We start from the raw sequence: 21,658 nt of genomic DNA, 5'->3' as shown, positions 1-21,658 counted from the left end.
TCACAAAAAACTTTTATTATTCCTATTTATCAGATGGGAAGTTAAGGATCACAAAGGCTGTAAATTTCCCAAGCTTGTAAATACTGTTATATGAGAATAGTGTGTAAGGTTTTCCTGGTAAGTATTATGAGTTCTTGAGCAAAGGTTGTACTGATGTTGAGTCCTATCAATTCATCATTTTGTGGCGCCATGAAATGTTAATAAATCCGATGTTAAGTAAGTCTGAAGAGTCCTGCACACCACACCTCTTCTTGAAACTCACAATGTATATTAGCATATTAATGACTTAGAGCTGTCTTGTAGAAAAGAAACTTGTTTATTTTGCTGAGAATTTTCAAAGTCTGGAAAAAGAGTGAAAAATCTCCAGGGACAGTTTGGATTCCAAAAATATTTTATATGAAATTCTGTATTGTCGCTAGCTTTCGAACTCTAACAGTGAAATGGTAGTGTTTTGGTGAATGTCACTTCACACCCTTCTTAGAAGCTGATGTGGCACTCAAAAGATAAGCAAGTATCTTATTTTTTAATGCCATAAAAAAACAGATTTTCATATGTTACATATATTTAATCAAAGTACAGATATAGGATGATGTCACTTCCGACTTAACTTCAAAATATACACTTTATACTGACACTCCAGCAGTAGCAACAAACCATTGGTCACTTCCTGGGGAAAGAATTGGACGATTGGGTAGGAGGTCTCCTCTGAGTGAAGAGAAGCATGTGGAGAATTAACATCTGCTACCTACATGATCCCCTTTTAAAGTGTCTTAGTTCAAAATTTAAGTAAATACATCAACCATAAAATTAGACTAATTTATTCAACTTTAATAAAATAAAAGCAATAACAGCAGATCTATACTACTGCATTATCACTAAAATAAAATTAAAATAACTGAAGAGCAAAAGTTTATAAAATTCAATTTTAATTTTTTAATTTTTTTCAAAATAAACTTCTATTTCTAAATGTATGTTCATTCATGTGTGTCCTCATATAAGGGAGTTAACATACCTATCTTCATGTTTTTCCATTTTTATTTGGTTTTGATAGGTGTATCGTCCCATTTCTTCATAGGTATTTTGGTTAGCCCATGCTGATTTGTCATTGGCACGAAGTTTTGCAAGATCATTTCGGAGCCTTTCATTCTCATGTTCTAGTTTGTTAATAGATGTATGCCTTGAATGTTCCCTGTTAGTGAAGTCCATACTCTAGAGAATAAAAAAAAAAATCCCTGAAAAAACTGTTCCTTATAAGCGATGCATATTTTCTGTACGTTTAGACATGTCTGTTGGAAGGTGTCTTTGACTGGAGTCAGTGGTATGGCTCTACTCCTATGTACATCCAAAAGCCTTTTCCCCTTCTTACCTCCTCACAACACAGATACTGAGTATTTACCACTGAACACATTGCAATAAAAGCAATGCCTACACTAGTACCCGTGTTCACTTATGCATTAGCATTCTCTGTATCAAGAACAGATTGGCTGGATTTAAGAGTTTTCATGTTTACAGGGTATGCCTTCTGGTGTTAATAATGGAACCAGAATTAACATACATTTCAATTTTGAAAGACATTTTTCTTTGATCACAATAACACATGTCATTATAGAAAATCCCATATTGATTCCCCGCTGTTGGGTGACGCAACAAATTATATACAAAATCCATACAGACTAGAGTCTGACTCTGGACCACTTTAAAGCAAAGATCTAAGAGCTGAGATTGTGCTAGTGTAGCACAGTTTTGAGGAATGTGGCTTCATGATGAAGTTTTACTATCTGGTATGTGCCATCCAATTTCTAATGTGTCTTAAGAAGAAAATACAAAACATGTTTAAATCACAAAATGAGTGGTTTTGAGCAAGAACAAAGATTTCTGGTGCTTTTTAAATTAAATGCTGTAAGAAGTTTCTTAGGGAGAGTCTAAACTTTTCACAAAGTTTTAAAAAACAGAATATATTCTTATAAGGTCAAGAAAATGTTTTAAATGAGTCTACATAGTTCCTTCTAGTCCTATGATTAGGTATCTGTGAGTGGTGTAGTTGCTAATTCAACAATACTGCTGTATTGTCAGAGCATAATATTTTAGCACAGAAAAGCACAACATGGATCAAGTATCATTTCTGAAGCTCCAGATTTCTATGGTTAAAAGCCTGTAAGACTACAGATGAAAATGGCTTAGAACTTTTATTTTGAAGTTTCTAAATGCAAAGCTTTGACATGGAAGCCATTCCATGGGCTATGCCTCCATAAAGTCATTAACATATTTTTTGATGGGGGCACCTGGATGGCTCAGTAGTTGAGCATCTGCCTTTGGCTCAGGTCATGATCCTGAGGTACTGGCATCGAGTCCTGTATCAGGCTCCCTGTGAGGAGCCTGCTTCTACCTCTGCCTGTGTCTCTGCCTCTCTGTGTGTCTCTAATGAATAAATAAGTAAAGTTGAAAAAAAATTTTTTTGATGAACTGCACATTTTAAATTATTCATATATTATCACATTAGTATCAGGATTGACAAGTATAGAATTGTATACATATTAGGTATTAAAAATGTTTACCTATTTGTTTTATTTTTTGCTTCCAAGGCCAAGCCTGCTTACTATATTTTCTGTTTGTTGCCCAATATGTTATAGAAGTTCATGAATCTTTAGAAAGGTCCCAACTTTTGAAATCGAAGAAAATTCTCCACGACAGCAAACTCCCCAAAACAACTCAGAGAGGGTTATGTGATTATATGGCTACGAACCATGGTGCTCTTTGGAAAAGAAGGACCACTGGAGATATTTCTCTGCTTGTTAGGCCCTTGCCCTTAGTAGGCCTTCACATTTGCTCATTTGAGATACACTAGTGCAGATGAAAGAGTAATATGCAATTTACAAGAGAAAGGACTGTTTATTCTACAATTAGAGCAGATTTGCAATAATATATAAAGGAAGTGGTCTTATAAAATTTTGCCCTTCATAAGGAAAATATTCATATAAGCAGATCTGATCAAGAAAGGTCATCTAAAAGATTCAAAATTTTACTCCTAAAAAAAAATCTATTAATCAAAATATATAATTCTTGATGGTCTGCTCCTCCATTATCATTTTATTCAAGATTTTTCTATAAAATTAGATTTTATCTGTGATTCTGTTTGGCCCAGTGTTGGTTGAAAGTGATTAAGAACGATAGTAATAATTTTTATAAAGAGTCTATAACTTTCTAAATGCACCATAATTAAATAAGTGTGAGCATGACCTGAAAAAATTACACAGGTGATGTATTTACATGATTTATACTTAAAAGCATATTCTATTTTCCTTGACAGCATTTTTGGGCTCTCTCATTTCATGTTTCTTTTAAATACTTTTCTACTAATTTTAGGAAATAATCCTTCATTAGATGGTTATCATGTGAAGATTAAGGCACTGATTAAATTCTACCTCTGTGTTTCTGATTGCTTATTTTATAGGCCTGTTATCTCAAAATTCCACCCCCCCCCCATTTTAGGGGTTTGTAGTTTTAATCGATTGCTTCATTCTTGAAATGGCAAAACCTCCTAGTGCCTACTTGCTTTGACATGCTAGCATGTGGCTAGTTGAGTTACTGAAGTGTCTCAATAATAGTATTTTATATGTACACTTTCTTTTTAAATTCATATATATTCTGCAATAATAGTCTAACAATGTATTTCTACAGAGGGACCAACTTCAATCATGTTTTATGGTTAGTATATTAATTTTTAATATGTCAATGGGTGGTTTAGATACTTGTGAAGGTACTAATTTTTTAGGCTATTACTTTATTTGGCAACCTTTATCGATCGTAAAGGGCAAATTAGTCTTAAAAATTACCATAAATCATAAGTTCAGATTAAATCTGATTTTATGTCACCTTTCTTAAATGAAGGAAAATTTACTAAATATGCTATGGGTCTAGGTAAATATGGAATCACAAAAAATCCATCATGATAAATTTGATTTTTCATGAGCTACCCAGGAGAAGAATAAAGGTCAGCCCCTGACACTTTACTTGATGTCATCGTTCTTGCACAAATCCAAGGAAAACATCTTTTTCAGAGCTACTTCTATTACTATCTTGAGTATCTCACTGAGACCTGAGGAAAACTTACATATGAGGTGGTGAGTCCCATCAGTGGATTTTGCACAGGAAAATGGGAGCTGCCACAGCACCAAGTATGCAAAGGGCAATAACTGAATGCAGGGCTCTTAACTCCTACCACTGCGGGAGGGCTTTCTTAAAACTTTCTTTCCCTAAGTGCGAATAAGCAGGGTGCTTCACAGTCAAGTGGAAAAATTTGCAAAGTTCTAGTGATTTTAAAATGACCTACCTTAACATCAGTAATTTCACTTGTCTAGAAAGGAAAAAAAATTATTATTTGAGTATTATCCAAATAGCACATATTTTAGAAAATAAAAAATAATTATGTAAATATTTTGTTTCTTATTGCCTGAGGTAAAATTTCAGTGCCAATTCTTTAATTCCATGGTTATTTATCCATTACAATTACTTCAGAAAGAATTAACTATCTAATTAGGGGATTTTAACAGATAGGAGTTTTCTTTAATGTGAAATCTTTAAACTAGTGAGTGCTAAATAAATGACATAATAGATTAGATTGCATACTCTTAAAGAGTAAAGGATTATCTTTGCTCTTTTTAAAATTCAATAGAGATCTTTCTCTTTGGAGAGTGGCTTGAAATGATCAAAGTCAATTCCAGATCTTCACATACAAAAAAAAAAAAAAAAAAAAAAGAGAGAGAGAGCAGTTATAAAGTCAACTTTCTATATGAATTACAATTCTACATAAAGTGTATGTGATTAAATACTATTTTAACAAGGCATCACCCTGAGGGCCATTCATCAGTGGTATTCCATTTTATGATATCCAATTAACCAATCTTTAAACAAATATGTACTGTTTATATACACATATTAAGAGGTCAGAGGTGATCAAATATGAAAAAATGACTCTGCCTTAATGGAAAATACAGCAAAACTGAGTAGACAAAATTAACATGTATGAAAAAACAGTGACTAATATGACGTATAACTATGTATCACATCACATTACACCAAGTATGAACTCAAATGTTTTCTGAATCAATGAATGGCAACAACTATCAGACTAAGATCATGCAGGAGGTAAGATAAAACAAGGCTCTGGCAATCTCTTTAATGATGTGAGCAATAATTTCCATGAAAACTTATTTATGCCTCTTACACTACAGGTGAGACCCATAAATCCGCAAGTATTCATTGAGCCCTATGCTGTTCTAAACCCTACAGTAAGAAGTATAAAACACAGTCCACTTCTTCCCTCAAGGAGTCTGTGACTGATGAGACAATACATATATACACCAAAAAATAAAAAATAAGACAATTTAAAATTCAATGCTAAATTGTTATAACTGCTAAAGAAAGTTAAAAAAAGAAGTAAATGGAGTCTACAGTAACTGAAGATGAATTCATGGAGGAGATATAACTTAATCCTGGTCTGAAGGGACTGATAGGATTTAGTAAAATAAAACTATGTCTTTACTTTGGTAAAAGTAAAGGAAAGCTTTCAGGTGGAGGACATATAATGGATTCATCCATTCACTCATTCACTCACCCACTCATTTGTCCATTCACTCATCTAACAAAATATTTTTTTTTTGCTGCCTCCTGCATTCAGGCACTATACTAAGTGCTTGGGTACAATGGTAAACTAGAGCCATAACAGCCCTCAATGAGCCTACTGGTAAGGGGATGGGTAGCTAACAAGAAATAGGTGATTTTAACATTGTGCTACAATAGATGTTAAGTAAAGGATATTATGATAGTTTCAAGAAGGGATACTTAACCTAGTAGAGAGAAATCAAAGAAGATTTTGTATAACATATAACATTTATGCTAAGTTTCCTGAAACATTAATAGGGTATGGCTCTGTGAAGTAGGAAAAGGGAATTTTTAGGTAGAAAGAAAGCATGTGTGAAGGCCTGGAAGCAAGGAAAGAGCATGAGAAATGGCCATCACATATGCAAATGCGGCTAAGACAGGCCTAGCTCTAGCAGAGGATTTGTGTAGGTCACTAATGGGAAACAAAGAAGGAGAGCCAGATTAAGGAAGCCATGGACTATGAAGAATTCAGACTTCCAGTTGGAAATTGAGCACACGTTCTTGAAAGGAGTAACATGAGGAAAGATTATGTAGGAAAGTATGGCCAGTACAAGAAGTGGAGAGCTTGGGAGCCACTGGGTAATCCAAAGGAGGTGACTTGGAGTGGTTGATGGATCTATCCTTTAAGAGAAAGCATATCACCAGAGGAGCTCAGCGGGGAGCCTGCTTCTTCCTTTGCCTCCGCCCCCTGCTCATGAGCACGCTCTCTCTCAAATAAATAAATAAAATCTTTAAAAAAAAATTATATATATAGAAGTCCTAACTCCTAGTACACCTCAGGATGTGGCCTTATTTGGAAAATGGATCTTTCGGTAGGCAATCAGGTAAAAATGAGGTCACGAAGGTGGGCCCTAATTAATATGACAGGTATTCTACAAAAAGGGGAAATTTGGGCACAGAGATGGACATGCATGCAGGGAAGACAGTATGGAGAACCAGAGAGGGCTGTGTGAAGACAGATGTACAAGGAGGATGCCATGTGGAGACAGAGGATGGTAATTGCCAAAGATGGCTGGAAATCACTAGAAGCTATCAAGAAGTAAGGAAGAACTGTCCTCTACGGGTTTCGTGGTGGGGGGGGGGGGGGGGGAGTGTGGCCCTGTTGACACCTTGATTTTGGACTTCTACGTCCAGAACTGTATGACAGTAAGTGTCCATTGTTTTAAGTCACCTAGTTTGTGGTACTTCATTATGGCAGCCCTGGCAAATGAAAACAATGACCAAGAAGGTTTCTTCCAAAAATTCAAAGATAGGTCAGTATCAGGAAATCTGTCAATCACAGTCAATCAGGTATTAACAAATTAACAGACAAAACCCACATGGTGTCATTTATGCTGAAAAGGTGTTTGATAAAAGCCAGCAGCAAATCTTAAAAACTCTAAATAAACTAGGAATAAAAATATATAAGACCAGAACCCAAAAACAAATATTATTCTAAGCAGTAAAACTCTAAAACAATTTCATTGAAAATAAAAAATTAGTTTTGTCAGCAATCGCTATTATTATTATTTAATATTGATTTTAGCAAATGCAATATGACAAAAAATAATTGATATGAACAGTAGGAAAAGAGTTAAAACTACCTATTTTTGTTAAAATGATTGTATATCTCAAAAAACCCTAGGAGTCCCTAGTAAAATGCCTACTAGAATTAAAAGACAATTTGGCTTTCTTACTATAGTAACAATAAATGGAAAAAGGAAAATATTCCACTTATAACAGTGACAAGAATTATAAAACACGAGCATAAATTTTAAAAGAAGGCACAGAACCTATGCAAAGAAAATTGTAAGATCTTATTGAAGAGCATAAACTGAGACATGAAGAAATGGAAAGCCATGTCTTATTCTTGGATGAGAAAATTTACTATCATAAAAGTGCCAATTCTTTCAAAGCAATGTGTAAAGTTATCTCAATTCCAAATAAAACCCAACAGGAAATTATCTGCAGAAACTGGATAAAATGAACTGAACCTTCATATGAAAATTTAAATTGGGTTCTTGTTTTATATCTAATGTAAAATTTTAATTCAAGTGGATTAAAGACATAGGTGAAAAAATATAAAAATCATCAAAGACACACTCACAAACAGTGTATACTGTCTAGAAGTTGGAAAAACCTTGATATCCCGGGAAGAAAACTCAGAAGCTATAAACAAAAAAAAAATATACATGTATTTGACAAAAATTAAAACTTTTTGTATGGTAAAAAGATATCATAAATAAAATTATAAATAATAAATTTAGGAAATTGCTGTTACAAATTGACAAGAAAAAGGTATCTCAATGAAGAAATGAATAAGAATAGAATTCATTGTATATTGCCAATATACAAAAATATACTCTATGTAGCCAGAGAAGTAGAAATTAAAGTACTACTGAGACATCACTTCACACCCATCAGACTGACAAAAATTTAAAAGAGCAATAACACCTCTTGCTGTTAAGGAGGAAACAAAAAAGGTATGCACGTACAGAGATGCTAGAAATGTGATTTGACAACAGATGTTTTAAAATTAAAATGTACAGGGGCACTGGAGTGGTGTAGTCAGTTAAACAGCCGATTCTTGGTTTCAGCTCAGTCGTGATTTCAGGGTGGTGGGATCAAGCACTACAAGAGGCCCTATGCTCAGCATGGAGTCTGCTTCAGAGTCTCCCTCCCTCTGCACCTACTGCTCATGCTCTCTCTCTCACTCAAATAAGTAAATAAATCTTAAAAAATACATATCCCTTTAATCAGCAATTCCTTTTTTTTTTTTAAGCCAGGGACAGAGGAAGGAGGAGAAAGAGAATCTCAAGCAGGCCCAGCACAGAGCCTGATGTGGGGTTTGATCTTACGACCCTGAGATCATGACCTGAACTGAAATCAAGAGTTGGATGCTTAACCTACTGAGCCACTCAGGTGGCCCCAGCAATCCTATTCTTAGGAACCTGTTCCTAAGAATTGAGTATGTATGAGGATTTTTTTTACAGTATTATTTATTTGTGCAAAAATCTAGAAAGGGTTGAATTAATTACAAATGAATTGATTCCGAAAAAGAATAAATTTTGATAGATTCACATCAAAGGATATTATTAAGCCATTGTACAGAATGAAATAGACCTAAACCAGCTAGTTTGTAATGCTTTGCAAAAGATATTGTTGAATGAACAAAAACAAGACACAGGAAAGTGTGTATAATGTAATCCAATTTTTTTAAAAAGTTAAAACTCCTAAATAGTATATGACTACATACCTGCATGAAAATCACTAGTATATAAGTTGTGATTCAATTTAATAAAAATTACATATATTCTACATGAGTATATATTTATTTTCCTAAGAAATTAGGATAAAAAAAGATGTTTTCCTACTGTCTCATAGAGCTGTCCATGATATATAGTTAAAGAGCAGTTTAGAATAACATACTTACTATACACTTATTTCTGTAAAGAGACATTCAGCTCCTCCCTTCTATATGTGTACATGAGCAAGAAAAAAGTTATAGAATGCTACATATTGGTTTTAAAGCACTGGATATCTATGGAGTCCACCTTGGGATTGGGGAAAACAGTTGGATAATCAGCTTCTTTACATATCTTTATGTGTTTTATTTCTTGAATAATAAATAAATAAATAAATGAAGAAAGCCAAATGCCTATACAAGCCAGAGCGAAGCAGGCTCAGTGTGGGCTGTGATGACGCAGAATTCACACCGAAAAACATTTAGTTCAAAATAAAAAGAAAAATAACACAAAAACCATTTTGTGAGAGGGGAAAAAATAAGACATTCATGGGGGCAGGACCCAATTTAAATTTTTGGGTGTCAAGCGTTTAGAAATAAAAGTCCTAAATGTCACACAGATTTTATGTAACAGATAGGGAAGCCACATATACTTTCCTTTTTATCCATCTGTCCTCCAATCACAGAATCTGTAACCAGGGCCAAAGGCAGAATGCTTGCAGAATGCTTCTAACTCTCTGACGCTTGAATACTTACCATTATGGGAACGAGTAGCTCCCATTCCAGAAATACAGGATCATGGAAACCCGTGCACCCCAACTTCCTCCTGTCATGGCTGAGGAAACTGAACCAGCTTACCTTGTTCATCTTCTATCCTCTCCATTCTCTCAATGGCAGGCAAATTATTTTATTTCAGAATTTTCTCCCAGAGCAAAGAAATGCTAAACAAGTAACAGTGGTATTTCCCTAGTTTGATAAATAAAAGTTCTCATATTGATATATAAAAACCAACCTTCAACTGCTCTATTGAACAACTGAAATGAAAGGCACAGTCTGTTTAAGCTGCCCCGGGGTCAGTCTGTAGAGCCACCGGTCAAAACTATAAGGCCAATCCTCAATCATTTGTTTATTCCTCCTTCCTTTTATTCAACCAACATTTAATGAACACTTGCTGTACCCCTGACATTGTGAGGTGATGGTGATACAAACATGAATATAACATGGTCCCTTTTTACCATCCACTGAGGAAGTGACAGGCTACAAAACAAGTGAGACCAAAGTACAGACCAAATGTGGATGGACCAGTTCACTCTGATTGGAGTTTCAGGAGTGGCTGCATCAAGGCTATGGTTGACATGGGAATCAGGCCACGCAGGACGCAGGTATTTCAGAGATAAATGCAAAAGCAAAAGTGAGCGAGTAGCATGTTTGAGGAAATGCTCAGAATTTAGCCCAACCCAAGAAAAGAGCAAAGGAGAAAACAAGAAATTCAAACGTTCTAGTCTGAGGATAAAAGTAAATTCAATCCAGATGCAAAATAATTTGCCACCCCAACTCCTGTACATCTGACACATAGAAAGTGCTTAGTATAATTAGGGCTGGGTAAATCCTGACCAACTACGTAGTGTCCCAGTTTGATTTAATAAATGGTTGCAGCTTGTTATTACCATGTACTGTCCAGGGTCTAAATCGCCCATCATTCCTTTCAGATGTGTGTTTTCAGTTCTGACAGCTTTATATCTCATATCTGAGACCTGAAAGCAGATCGGGAGGTAAAAGTGAATGCAAAAATCATATAATAAAAGCTTGCAACTGTATTAGAAGAAATTTTACTAATCTATAGATTTTCTAAGTGTAGGGAAGAGGAACACTTGTTAGGCCTGATCATCATAAATCAGATATTTGCCTTTAGTTCTCAGTCTGGCAGCCCTCACTCTACCCTCCTTTCCTGATTGGTGCTAAATTAAAAACACATACTGACAATAACGATTCATTTGTTTTTTCTTTCCAATTCCAAAATTCCATTTCTCACTTCTAACTTTTCTACCCTATGCAAATTAACACCAGAAAAATCACAATTTAAAAACACGCTCCAAGAACAATGCCCATTGAATTCTTCACTACCTAATTAATTTTTATAATATGCAAATATTACTTTTATGTTTAATTTTGTTCTTTCTAGTATTTCTGCCAAACTTTCTCTCTCTCTCTCTCTGGTGACTACTTTATTCTAATTTATTTTTCCCTGATTTCTTCTACTTGACTAGTACTTACACACATCTGCTCTTTTACTTAGATAAGCCTCATTTCTATAGAAAACACTTCCCTTAAAATGATTTATTTACTTTGTAGATTACAAAATATATTCTCCTGATCAAAAACCTAAAAACGCAGAAAAGTATAAAGAAGAAAATAAGAATCATTCATAATCCAACTACCTGAATCACTGTTAATACTTCTAAAATATCTTTTCCTATAGCAGTACAATCAATGCTACTATCTCATTTATGCTGTTTTCCTGTGTATTGTACAAATTTATCATAGTTTATGGCTTATAATTGGGCAAAGTTAGATCTCGTTTTTATAACACACAGGATTTAAATAGCCATCTTATTTGTGAAGTGACCCTCATATGCCTAGAAAGTCATTGAATGGTGCCCTCAAAGCCTTTCAATTTGGGGTAAGAAAAGTAGATAAACCTCATGCTTTTAATAACAGATCATCAATTTGATGATGAGCAAAGGACTGAGGAATTTCAAAAGAAATAGTATGAAAGAAAGGGAGGAGAAAAAGGAGGAAGCCAAAGGAGGGAGGGGTGGACCTCAAAGTCACTTGCAGTATTTTAACAGTAGAATGGTATAATTGTTGTTTTTCTTTCACCATGAACCATATGGTGCATCGAGTTCAGTAAATATGGAATAATTTTCATGTTTCAACATCCATTTTTTTTACCCCTCCCTAATAAATATATAAAATGGGGGTAAGAAGTATCCACAAAAAGCTGGAATAGAGGCTTTTTCTTAAAGACAAAAATATTAATGGAACTACAGAAAATAAATTCAGGAAGAAATCTTTGACTACAGCATTCTGTGGGAGGTGATCAAAATATGTGTCACAAGAAAATGTTAGAATGAGATTTAGTGCAATTATCTTGTGTCATCACTTTTCCCCTGGTTCTCTTTTGATGATACTTCGCATTATTTTTTTTTTAAGATTTTATTTATTTACTTGAGACAAAGTCAGCAAGAGAGAGCAAGCATGAGCAGGCGGAGGGGCGGTGGGAGAGGGAGAAGCAGGCTTCCCACTGAGCAGAGAGCCCCATGTGGCACTGGTTTCTGGGACCACAATCCCAGCACTCCAGGATCATGACCCAAGCCCAAGGCAGACGCTTAACCAACCGAATGAACCACCTAGGTGTCCCACACTTTGCATTATTTCGCAAAGGTTTTATGTGGCTCCACCAAGCATTTCCGGGATGCTAGTCTCAGAAACAATATCAAGAAATCCAATGCTTTATTAGTCAAGGAGGAAGACTACTGTGCAACACAGTGACCTGGAAAGTGCCATCCTGCCCGCTTGCATACCTGTTGTTTTGCTAACATTTTTTCTTTTATTTCTAACTCCATTTTTAGCTGTCTTTCCAGAAGGGCAGCTTTCTTCATGATAGTTGCTATAGTGATCTCCTTCTGATGGAGCTCCTCTGTTAGGTCAGAGATTTCATTCCTCATTCTTTCCTGCTCAGAGCCATGGTACTCTTCCTCCTGATAGAGTTGGCTTCTTATCTGCAGCAGATATATTCCAGGCAAATATTAACAAATCTTTTTATTTGTCAAGCAGCTTAAGGCTTTTGTTAGCCATGCTCAGTCTTCCTGTCCTATCTTAAACCTTTGGCAGGCCCCACTTTACTCACCTTTTCTGATCAATGATGAATTAAAAATAGATACTTACAATAAATGGCTCATTTAGTTTTTTCCTTTCAAATTCAAAATTCCATTTCTCACATCTATTTTCTATTATATGCAAATCATCACTTATTACTGATACTGCTTTGATAACTGCTTTGACAGGAAGGTGAACAAAATATAATAAAGCACTTAGCCTCCCAGCATTACTGAGGTATAAATAGTCTTCAAAGACTGTACATAATTATCGTATACAATTTGGTGAGTTTGGACATATACTCATGTTACTATCATCACAACCTACATAATAATCATAACCATTACCTCCAAAAGTTTCCTTGTTCCTTTTTTGCTTAAAAAATTTTTTTTTGTAGTAAGAATGCTTACCATGAGATCTACCCTCTTAAAATTTTAGTGCATAATGCCTTACTGTCATCTCTAGGCACCCTATAACTTAACTTTACACCCATCAAATGACCACTGCAGAATGTGTGGTGGAAAGACGCAGGACTCACTACCTAGAGGCATATGGACCAAGCAGGTTTTTAGGAAGAAAAATTGGCTTAGCGAAGTTAAGTGACTTACTCAAGGTCAAAAAGCTATTAACTGGCAGAGCTAGGACTAGAACTTAGGACTCTTAGCTTTAAATTCAGTGGTTTTTTTTTTTTTTGCCTAAATTGTGTGTATTATTTGTGACTAAACATTATGTTTTTTCAGAATCACGTTATGATAAATTTCACACTGAAAGTGTCTATGAAAATGCATCATCTCTTCCACTTAAGCCTGTGGACTGCCCAATTCTTAACAATAGTTAGGCCTTCCTTGTCACTGACCTCTGGATCACCTTGGGCTCCTCCCGACCTGACAATGCAGTCAAGCAGCAAATTCTGTCCCTTGTACTTCAATTTCTCCTATATCTCTCCTCTGCTCTCCATTTCTACTACCACTGTCTTTGGTTCAGCCTCTTACCACCTTTCTAGAAATCATTCACCGTCTCTAATTCTTGAGATTTGGAGATAAAATACATAATCACCATCTCAAGAAAATCGTAGTCCATTGGGGGAAACAAAAATATACAGAACACAGAGGAGCAATGCATGTCAGTGGTATGTGGTAGAAGGGTGCTTAACCCAGCCTGGGGATGTCAGGATGGGTTTCCTAGAGGAGGGGACATCAAAGACTGAAGGATGAATTGGAAGCCAGATGGAAGGCAGGGATGGAGAAGGGCTTCCTGGCAAAGAGTGCAGTGAAGGCTCTAGGAGCCAGAGAGAGCATGCACACCCAGTGAAGCAAGAGGAGTCTGGAGTGGCCAGGACTGGGCATGTTGTGAGAAATAAGGCTGGAGAGTATAACGGAGTCCATGTACAAAGAGATTTATATGAATTTCCTTAGGGAACTTCTAAAATTTACTTTTTTTCATTTCATCTTGAAATATTTCAGGATATATCTGTAAAAGAATAAGGGCACTCTTTCTTTTAACATAGCCAGAAGACCAATATCGTACCTTAAAAAATTAACAATTCCTCAATATCATCACATATCCGGGAAGTATTCTAATTTAAAAATTTATCAAGATTGTAATGAGTATGTTGTTTGTTTGAATTGTGATCTAAGTTTGGATACTGGCTCACATCTTTGTAAAGCCTCTCTTTTTGTGTGTGGTTGTGTGTATTCTGGTAGTCTACATATATCATCTCATTTAACTCCCAAAGCAGTTCTCTATTTTGTGGAATGAGATGTTACGTACATAACTCTCCACAGTCACATTCCTGGTGGCAGGCAGTCTGATTCCAGGACCTTACCCATTGTGCTTTGTAACCACTGTGAGCAGAATCCTGGAAGGTAGTTCACACATTGGAAAAAGCAAGCATGGGAAGACCTAACATGCAAAGGACGCATGTTCAGAAGGAAAACTCGACCTGTCCTCAGCTCTATGCCACCAACCCCTTATGTGAGTCTATTCCTATTATTATTATTTTTAAAGATGTATTTATTTATTCATGAGAGATACAGACTGAGAGACAGAGGCAGAAACATAGGCAGAGGGAGAAACAGGCTCTATGCAGGGAGCCCGATGCGGAACTCAATCCGGTATCCTGGGATCACGACCTGAGCCGAAGGCAGGCGCCCAACCGCTGAGCCAGCCAGGCATCCCTCTATTCCTATTATTAACATTTTTAGAATTTCAGAGTTGTGGGGGATGACTGGGTGGCTCAGTCAGTTAAGGGCCCGACTCAATTTCAGCCCAGGTCATGATCTCAGGGTTGTGAGATTGAGTCCTATGTTAGGCTCTGCACTGGGTGTGGAGCCTGCTTAGGATACTCTCTCCCCTTCTCCCTCTGTCCCTCCCTTGACCCTTAAAAAAAAAAAAAAAGAATTTCAGAGTTGGAAATGACCTTAGGAGTCACATGGTATAACCCCAACCCCATCATTAAACAGATGAGGAAAAAAAAAAAAAAAGACTCCCAGAGAAGAGAAGGGGTGGGCCTATCACCCAGCTCCTAAAAGGAAGAGACTAGGAGAGAGAGGTACAGATATCCTCACCCTGAGGACAATGTCACATGTCTGCTTTCATCTCCAACCTCCTCTCTCCAATTTTTCTCTTTATAATTTATTTGATGAAACAATGGGGTTCTTCTGTGGTTTGTCCCAGTTTGGATTTTGCTGATTGCATCCCTGTTGTGTAGTTAACATGTTCTCTTAAAATGGAACTTTCAAAATGTAAAAAAGATGAATATACTATCATGAAAAAGGAGTAAACTATTTTTATTTTTTTCAGAGCATTTAGATATTAAAACATGTTCTCCTGCAAATCTTCCCTCTAAATGAGATTAATTTACTGAGCTCTAAATGACTTTTGGCTTTATTAATTAAAAATGTCAATTTCATCACGGAATACATGACAAAAATAGTTCTACACTGAAAAAAAGAGAAATAAAATACTTGCAAGATTCATAATACATGGCTCTTGTTGCTTTTATTACAAGAGAATAGAAATGCTCTCCACAAACACTTCCTGGGAGCTGTAGCTATTTATACACAATTCATTTGTTACCTTTCCTGCACAGCAGTGCATTATCTAGAGGTCTCCAAGAGCCTATGAAGAGAATTTGTGCCTAGTGTTCTCTTCCTTCAGAGCACAACTGTGCAGTGTCAGTAGATTCCTTGTTATTCAAAGTGTTATTGAGTCTATGAGGTTAAGAACGGTATAAATATACTTTAGGTGGCTTTAATCAGTCTTTTTATCATAATGCGTTCATTGCAAACACCAATAAAGAACAGTTTTTTAAAAAATTCTATGTTTAAATAGTAAAATCAGTTTCATGGAATTAAGCAAAAATATAAGGAAAATGATCATTAATTCATAATACCTTTTCTACACTTACTAGCTACCTGACAGTCAACTCTTTGGGAGACAGGGTTTGTCTTTTTTGTCACTGTATTTCCTACAGAAATAAGCAGAATAGATATAGTCATACTAGATGTGCAACAAATGTTGAATTTATACACACGGCAACTAAATTTATGAGCCTCTTCAGGTATGGGAGATCTTAACCTTGATATTAATTCATTCGTTCTCCAAATATTTATTTTTACTTTTGTGTGTCAGGCTCTGTGCTGGGATAAATGATGATTCAAAGCCATGCCCAGGTTTTCCCTACTTTTAACAACTGTTTAGATCATATAACATTGAATATCTAGGTGTGGTCCTCAAACCTAAAGACCAGAGACATGAGTAGAAGCCATGATAAGCTCATGGAAAGGAAACCCCAACTAGATTTTGCTATAGGGAGAAGAGAATATACTTGTGGTAGAGAGTTGAGAACCACACGGCCTTTGAGGACAGTGCCCAGGCCTTATCCATGCTTGTATTCCCAGCTCCTGGCAGATTACTTGGCACCAGTTAGGTGTTCAGTGATAAAAGGTGGGTGCAACCATTAACAGTGGCAGCCTTCGCTTGTTGGGTGCTTCATCTGAGCTAGGCAGGCCCTGCTCTAAGCATCTGATGTGCGTTTTTTTAAATAGATTTTAACCTAAGGGAAGAGTATGGACTCTGGAGTCAGATTGCCTGAATTAAAATCTGATCAATCTGCCTGGTTGCTGTGTAATATGGGGAAAATTACCTAACTTTTCTGTGCTTGACTGTCTTCAAATGTAAAAGATGGTATTAGTACCTACCTCCTAAAGTGGTTATGAAGAATCAATGAGCTGAGGTTTGTTAGGCCCTTAGAGCCCCTCCTGGTGCATGGGAAGTGCTATTTAGGTAGCAAAGTCATTATTCACCCCTTTAAGCCTCATCACAATTGTATGAGGCAGGTGCTTAGGATCCCATCCCCATCCTAGAAATGAGGAACCCTAGCATCTGGCACAGGCCACTTCCCTGAGCTTAGGTACCTACTAGACAGATGGATGCCTGAGTCTGGGCTCTCATACTTCTTGCTGTAAGCTACCTGTGATGGAGCCACAGTTTCCCAGAGGCACAATGAAGATGGAAGGTTTGTGTCTTTTATAGCACTGTGCAGAAAAATGTAAGAATTAGCAGCCTGGTAGGTTATTCTCTTAGGGGAAAACATAGAAGGAAAAAGAAGGGAATGTGAAGGAAGGTTTTCCTCCTCCCTTTGTGTTCAGAGACTTCAGATCTGCCTGAAAGGATGAAGCCCATTATTTTCCATACCTTATTCAATTCTTTTTCATGATTTTGTTGATCTAGGGTCACTGAGAACAGCTCTTTCCTTTTCCTTTCTAGTTCTTTAGTAGAAGGTGAATAAGAGGATTCAACTCTACAAATTAAAGTGAAAAAAAAAAACTTAACTTGGCAAACTGTCCTGACTCTGTCATTGATTTAGACTATCGTAGGTTGCAGAGATAGACTATTAGCTTATTGGAAAAGCTTCTGGTTCCAGAAATTGCAAATTCTCATACATTCAGATCCCATAAGTACTTACATATTTAACTGAGTGCAAATGGTTTTAGTGAAAAAAATAAGAGGTAGTAATTAGTATGGAACTTCAATTATACACTGAAAATTGGCAGGATACTGGGTTTGCATATGTAGATAAGATTTTTATATAAAATAACTTGGAACCCCCTTAAAGAAAAGGGAAACACATCTAACCTGCTTATGCATCATGGGAAGGAGCTATGTCAGCAGAAGTCAGAGGGGGGCAACTTCTCCATAAAAGTGATCCAAAATGACTAAATGTGACAGTCTACCCAGAGAAAGCTCAAATACATCTGTTCCTTGGCTGCTTAATTTACAAAATAGAATTGCCAGCACATATGGATACCAGAGGGGAAAAGCAGAAACTAGTATAAAAAGTACCATTTCTACAGGAAGTATGGAGAAATACAAGCAGGTTCACTTCTACATCGGGGAAGTTGGTAAATGAAAACTCATTAAAACAGAAAAAGAAAGAAAGCCAGGCAAGGACACTAGCATGCTATTGCTTGCCTAATCTGGTAAAGTCTGGTGTTTTGAGGTATGTACCCACCTGTAAGTGAGTACAATTTCAGATGTCCAAAGAACTTTTTAAAAGGTTCCATCAATCAAAAACCTAAACCACACAACACAAAATCCAAGTAGTTATTGAAAAATAACTGAGGGAAATATTGAAAATAAAGGGATCTTTAAAAAAGGTATAAATGAATAGTGATATTCCCTAGGTACTTTATCTAGACTGGATTGCTTTTCTTCTATCAAATATATGTGTTAACTGTAGAAAACAGAGTATATCAGAGTATATACTGGTATAATGTCATCATCAGAAGAAAAACATTGTTGGCATTTTTGTGTATATTAATTATCTTTTTTTCTATGTACATGTGTATAAATACATATGTTTCTCATACAATTAAAATGTATCACACACATTATTTTTCAGTCCCCTTTTGTATCCTACTCAGTAATATATTGTGAACATTTTATCTAATATTCTCCTCCAACATTATTTCCGAATCATTCTTAAATTTTTCTTATTTGCTATTATTTGAAAGGAGTGAAAAATGACATTTCTTATTTTTCAATTCTTCCTAAGGAATTTCAGGGAGTGGAATGCTGAACTGATTGGGGGGGGGGGGAAAACCTCATGATTGTCTTGTAAATTTCACTGAGCGACTAGAACAAATGTCAAACATCAATGCAGGTAAGTTAAAAGAAGAAAACAATAATCATGCTAATATAAAATGCTAATAATAATGTATAAAGGAATTATCACTTGTCATGTATGTAAGGAGAGTTGGAAATATTTTTAATAACTCTCAGAACGTATCAGCTCAAGGTGCTTCAGTAGCTAAAAAAAAAAAAAGAAAAGGTAACAAGATCTTAGTATTATTGAGAAAGGTTCTGAAAATGAATAAAAGCATTACTATGCTACTTCTATAAAACTATTGTGCATCTGCACTAAGAAGCCTGGGCTGCTTCACCTTAATACAACTGGAAGAAGAAACATAGTCCAAAGAAAAGAAACCAAAACAATACAATGGAATTACATTCATATGCGAACAAACCAAAAGGATTAGAAACTTTCTGTTGGAAATATGAAGGCTGAGAAGACTAGGCCTTAAGTCTGAAATATAATGGAAGCTGTGAAAAGTTAAATATCTATCTTTCCATCAGATCTCAGAATACTAGAATTGAGGAATACCCTCCAATTAAGAAAACTGAAGTTTAGAGACCCAAATAAATGCCAATTTAAATAGAGACTGGCATTAGGCATAACAACAACTATGTGAATAACCACAAAATTTTGAATGAAGTCATGTACTGAAGATAAGTTGGCAATGCCTGGAATTCGGCATTGGCGTTGTGAGACAGGTCCATATGGAAGTACCTACAATGTTCTTCCACAAATCAAGAGGCAGATGGGGGTGAAAGGTTTGCTTTTCTAGGAAATTTCTTATATTTTTAGGCATAGACATTCTTTGTACAAAGACATTTCTCATCAACTAACCCCACTGGAACAGTGCCTTGCACATTATATTTTTTCAATAGATTTGTTAATGATCAGTGACGATGGTCTATAGCTTTCATGTGGAGCACTCTATATTGCTGACTGGCTAATAGGCATTTTACATCCTTGGTGAGACACACAATAGGTCATTTTTAGGAAGCTTAATTTGCCATTTCTTGTAAGTGTAGAGCTCAAAAAATTCAAGCAAGTCCCGCAACTTTAAAGAAATAATTATTGCCTTTAAAGCAAGGTAATCATCTTTCAATAAAATATCCCTTACCATTTGGTTAGTCAGTTTTTAAAATCCTCTCATTGGCCTTCCGTCAGCCTTCAGACTTGAGAAGGATTCAAGTTCCAATGAGAATTAGAACAGCAATGAATTGGACAGTCAAATTTTCTACTCATAAGTATGAACATTTCATAATCCTTAGCAGTCCCATTTCCTTTGTGATTATGGGATACACAATTCCTGCCTGATTTTAAAAGAGGAAAAAAAATCTGTTCTAACAAAACCCTTAAAGGAATTGACAAGGTAGTGATTATGGAGGCCAAAATAAATATAACATTTACAAGTGAAAAAGTTAATAACAGTTACTTGGCTTATAGGCATTCAAAAGCATTTGAAAATAGGGAATAAATCTTATTAACATATACAATTAAATATCAGCTCTATACTATTGTTTTTACAATATCCTGAAAAGTAAAAGTTCTAAGAAAATTTCTCACTGTGATAGGTAAGTATCCATAAATCAGAACATGAAACAATTTTCTAGATAAGTAAATATATTCATTTTGAAGATGAAATCATCGCAGATTTTGTTTTTAATCCGTAATATTACCCAATAATTAACAGCATGTTAATACAAAACAAATGGACTTATTATTCTAGTTTAAATATAAAACTCTTAAGATATTCAAACATCATATCTTGAACAGTTTCTCTCAGGCTGCTGAGTATAAAGAATATACCTTTTTTTATTTTCTTGAGTATTTTGGCACTCTCCTATTTTTAATAATTCTCTGTGCAGCTGCAATCGTTCCATTTCAATAATTCTCAAGAGATCATCACGTGACTGCAACTCACTTTTCACCTCTGAGAGTCCTGCTTCCATGGCCTACATAAAAACATCAAACAGGTTCAACGCACACATTTGAGTATTGTGATTATAATATATTTAAAAATATTTAACATCTGTGAACCAGCCTAATTCTAAATGAACTGGTATTGAGTCCTTCCTTCGTTGGCTCTGTCTTACAGAATTTCATTCCTTCATTCATTTACTCAACAAATATTTGCTGAGTCCTTATTATGTGCTTAACACTGAAGAAAAGAAAAAACAAAAAACAAAACAAAACACTGAAGATACATAGACTCTGTTCTCAGTGAGCTTATAGTCTAGTGATAAAGAATAATCAAATCACCAACCAAATCCAGTCACACTGTATGTGAATTTGAGAGAATCATAAAAGTAGGAATAAAATATTAATGTGTGAAATTTGGATTAATGCCAGTAATTCCCAATTTAAAGACAATAGTCAAGAAGAATCTAATTTCAAAGCTGACCAATACAAAGAGTTATAAACCATGGTCTATGTCTTTATTGCCCAGTAATAGCCCTACTTTATCTAGCAACTAGAAACACCAGCAATCCTGTGAATCTAGTGTTTTATTTTGTTTATTTTGTTGAGATGCCTGAGCAAGTTTGAAAGCTGTTGGAAAGGGTCCAGGCAGGAGAGAGGAGGAATAACTGTAATGGTTTTGGTTCCTGGGAAGGTGGGTGGAGTGGGTCCCAAAGTCCAAGTGGAAGAGATTTGCCTAAAGCAAAAGGAAAGAAGGAAGGAAAATGGAATGTAGACAAGTATATGCATCTGGATATGGAGAGATAACAGTGGCTCTCTGTTGGCTTCTATTTTCCTTGTGA

At 35.7% G+C, this 21,658-nt stretch overlaps 1 protein-coding gene across 8 annotated transcripts in view; it reads right to left on the bottom strand.

The window, feature by feature from the left end:
- Positions 1 to 21,658, bottom strand: part of DEUP1 (deuterosome assembly protein 1) — a 78,511-nt gene that overhangs the window by 14,915 nt on the left and 41,938 nt on the right. For 4 of the 8 annotated variants that reach the window (XM_072726165.1, XM_025993208.2, XM_072726166.1 and 1 more), the window contains 6 exons: positions 20,706 to 20,851; positions 17,462 to 17,567; positions 12,469 to 12,666; positions 10,552 to 10,638; positions 4,331 to 4,354; positions 1,013 to 1,209 (listed from right to left, as the gene is read on the bottom strand). In XM_072726165.1, the coding sequence (XP_072582266.1) occupies positions 1,013 to 1,209; positions 4,331 to 4,354; positions 10,552 to 10,638; positions 12,469 to 12,666; positions 17,462 to 17,567; positions 20,706 to 20,851 (758 nt within the window). The remainder of the gene's footprint in view (positions 1 to 1,012; positions 1,210 to 4,330; positions 4,355 to 10,551; positions 10,639 to 12,468; positions 12,667 to 17,461; positions 17,568 to 20,705; positions 20,852 to 21,658) is intronic. The other 4 variants (XM_072726170.1, XM_072726168.1, XM_025993211.2 and 1 more) reach the window with 2 other exon arrangements.

Source organism: Vulpes vulpes, chromosome 11, assembly GCF_048418805.1.
Source record: "Vulpes vulpes isolate BD-2025 chromosome 11, VulVul3, whole genome shotgun sequence".
Classification (NCBI taxonomy): domain Eukaryota; kingdom Metazoa; phylum Chordata; class Mammalia; order Carnivora; family Canidae; genus Vulpes; species Vulpes vulpes.
Note: the sequence above shows the minus strand (reverse complement) of the source record. Positions and strands in the feature narration are given on the sequence as shown.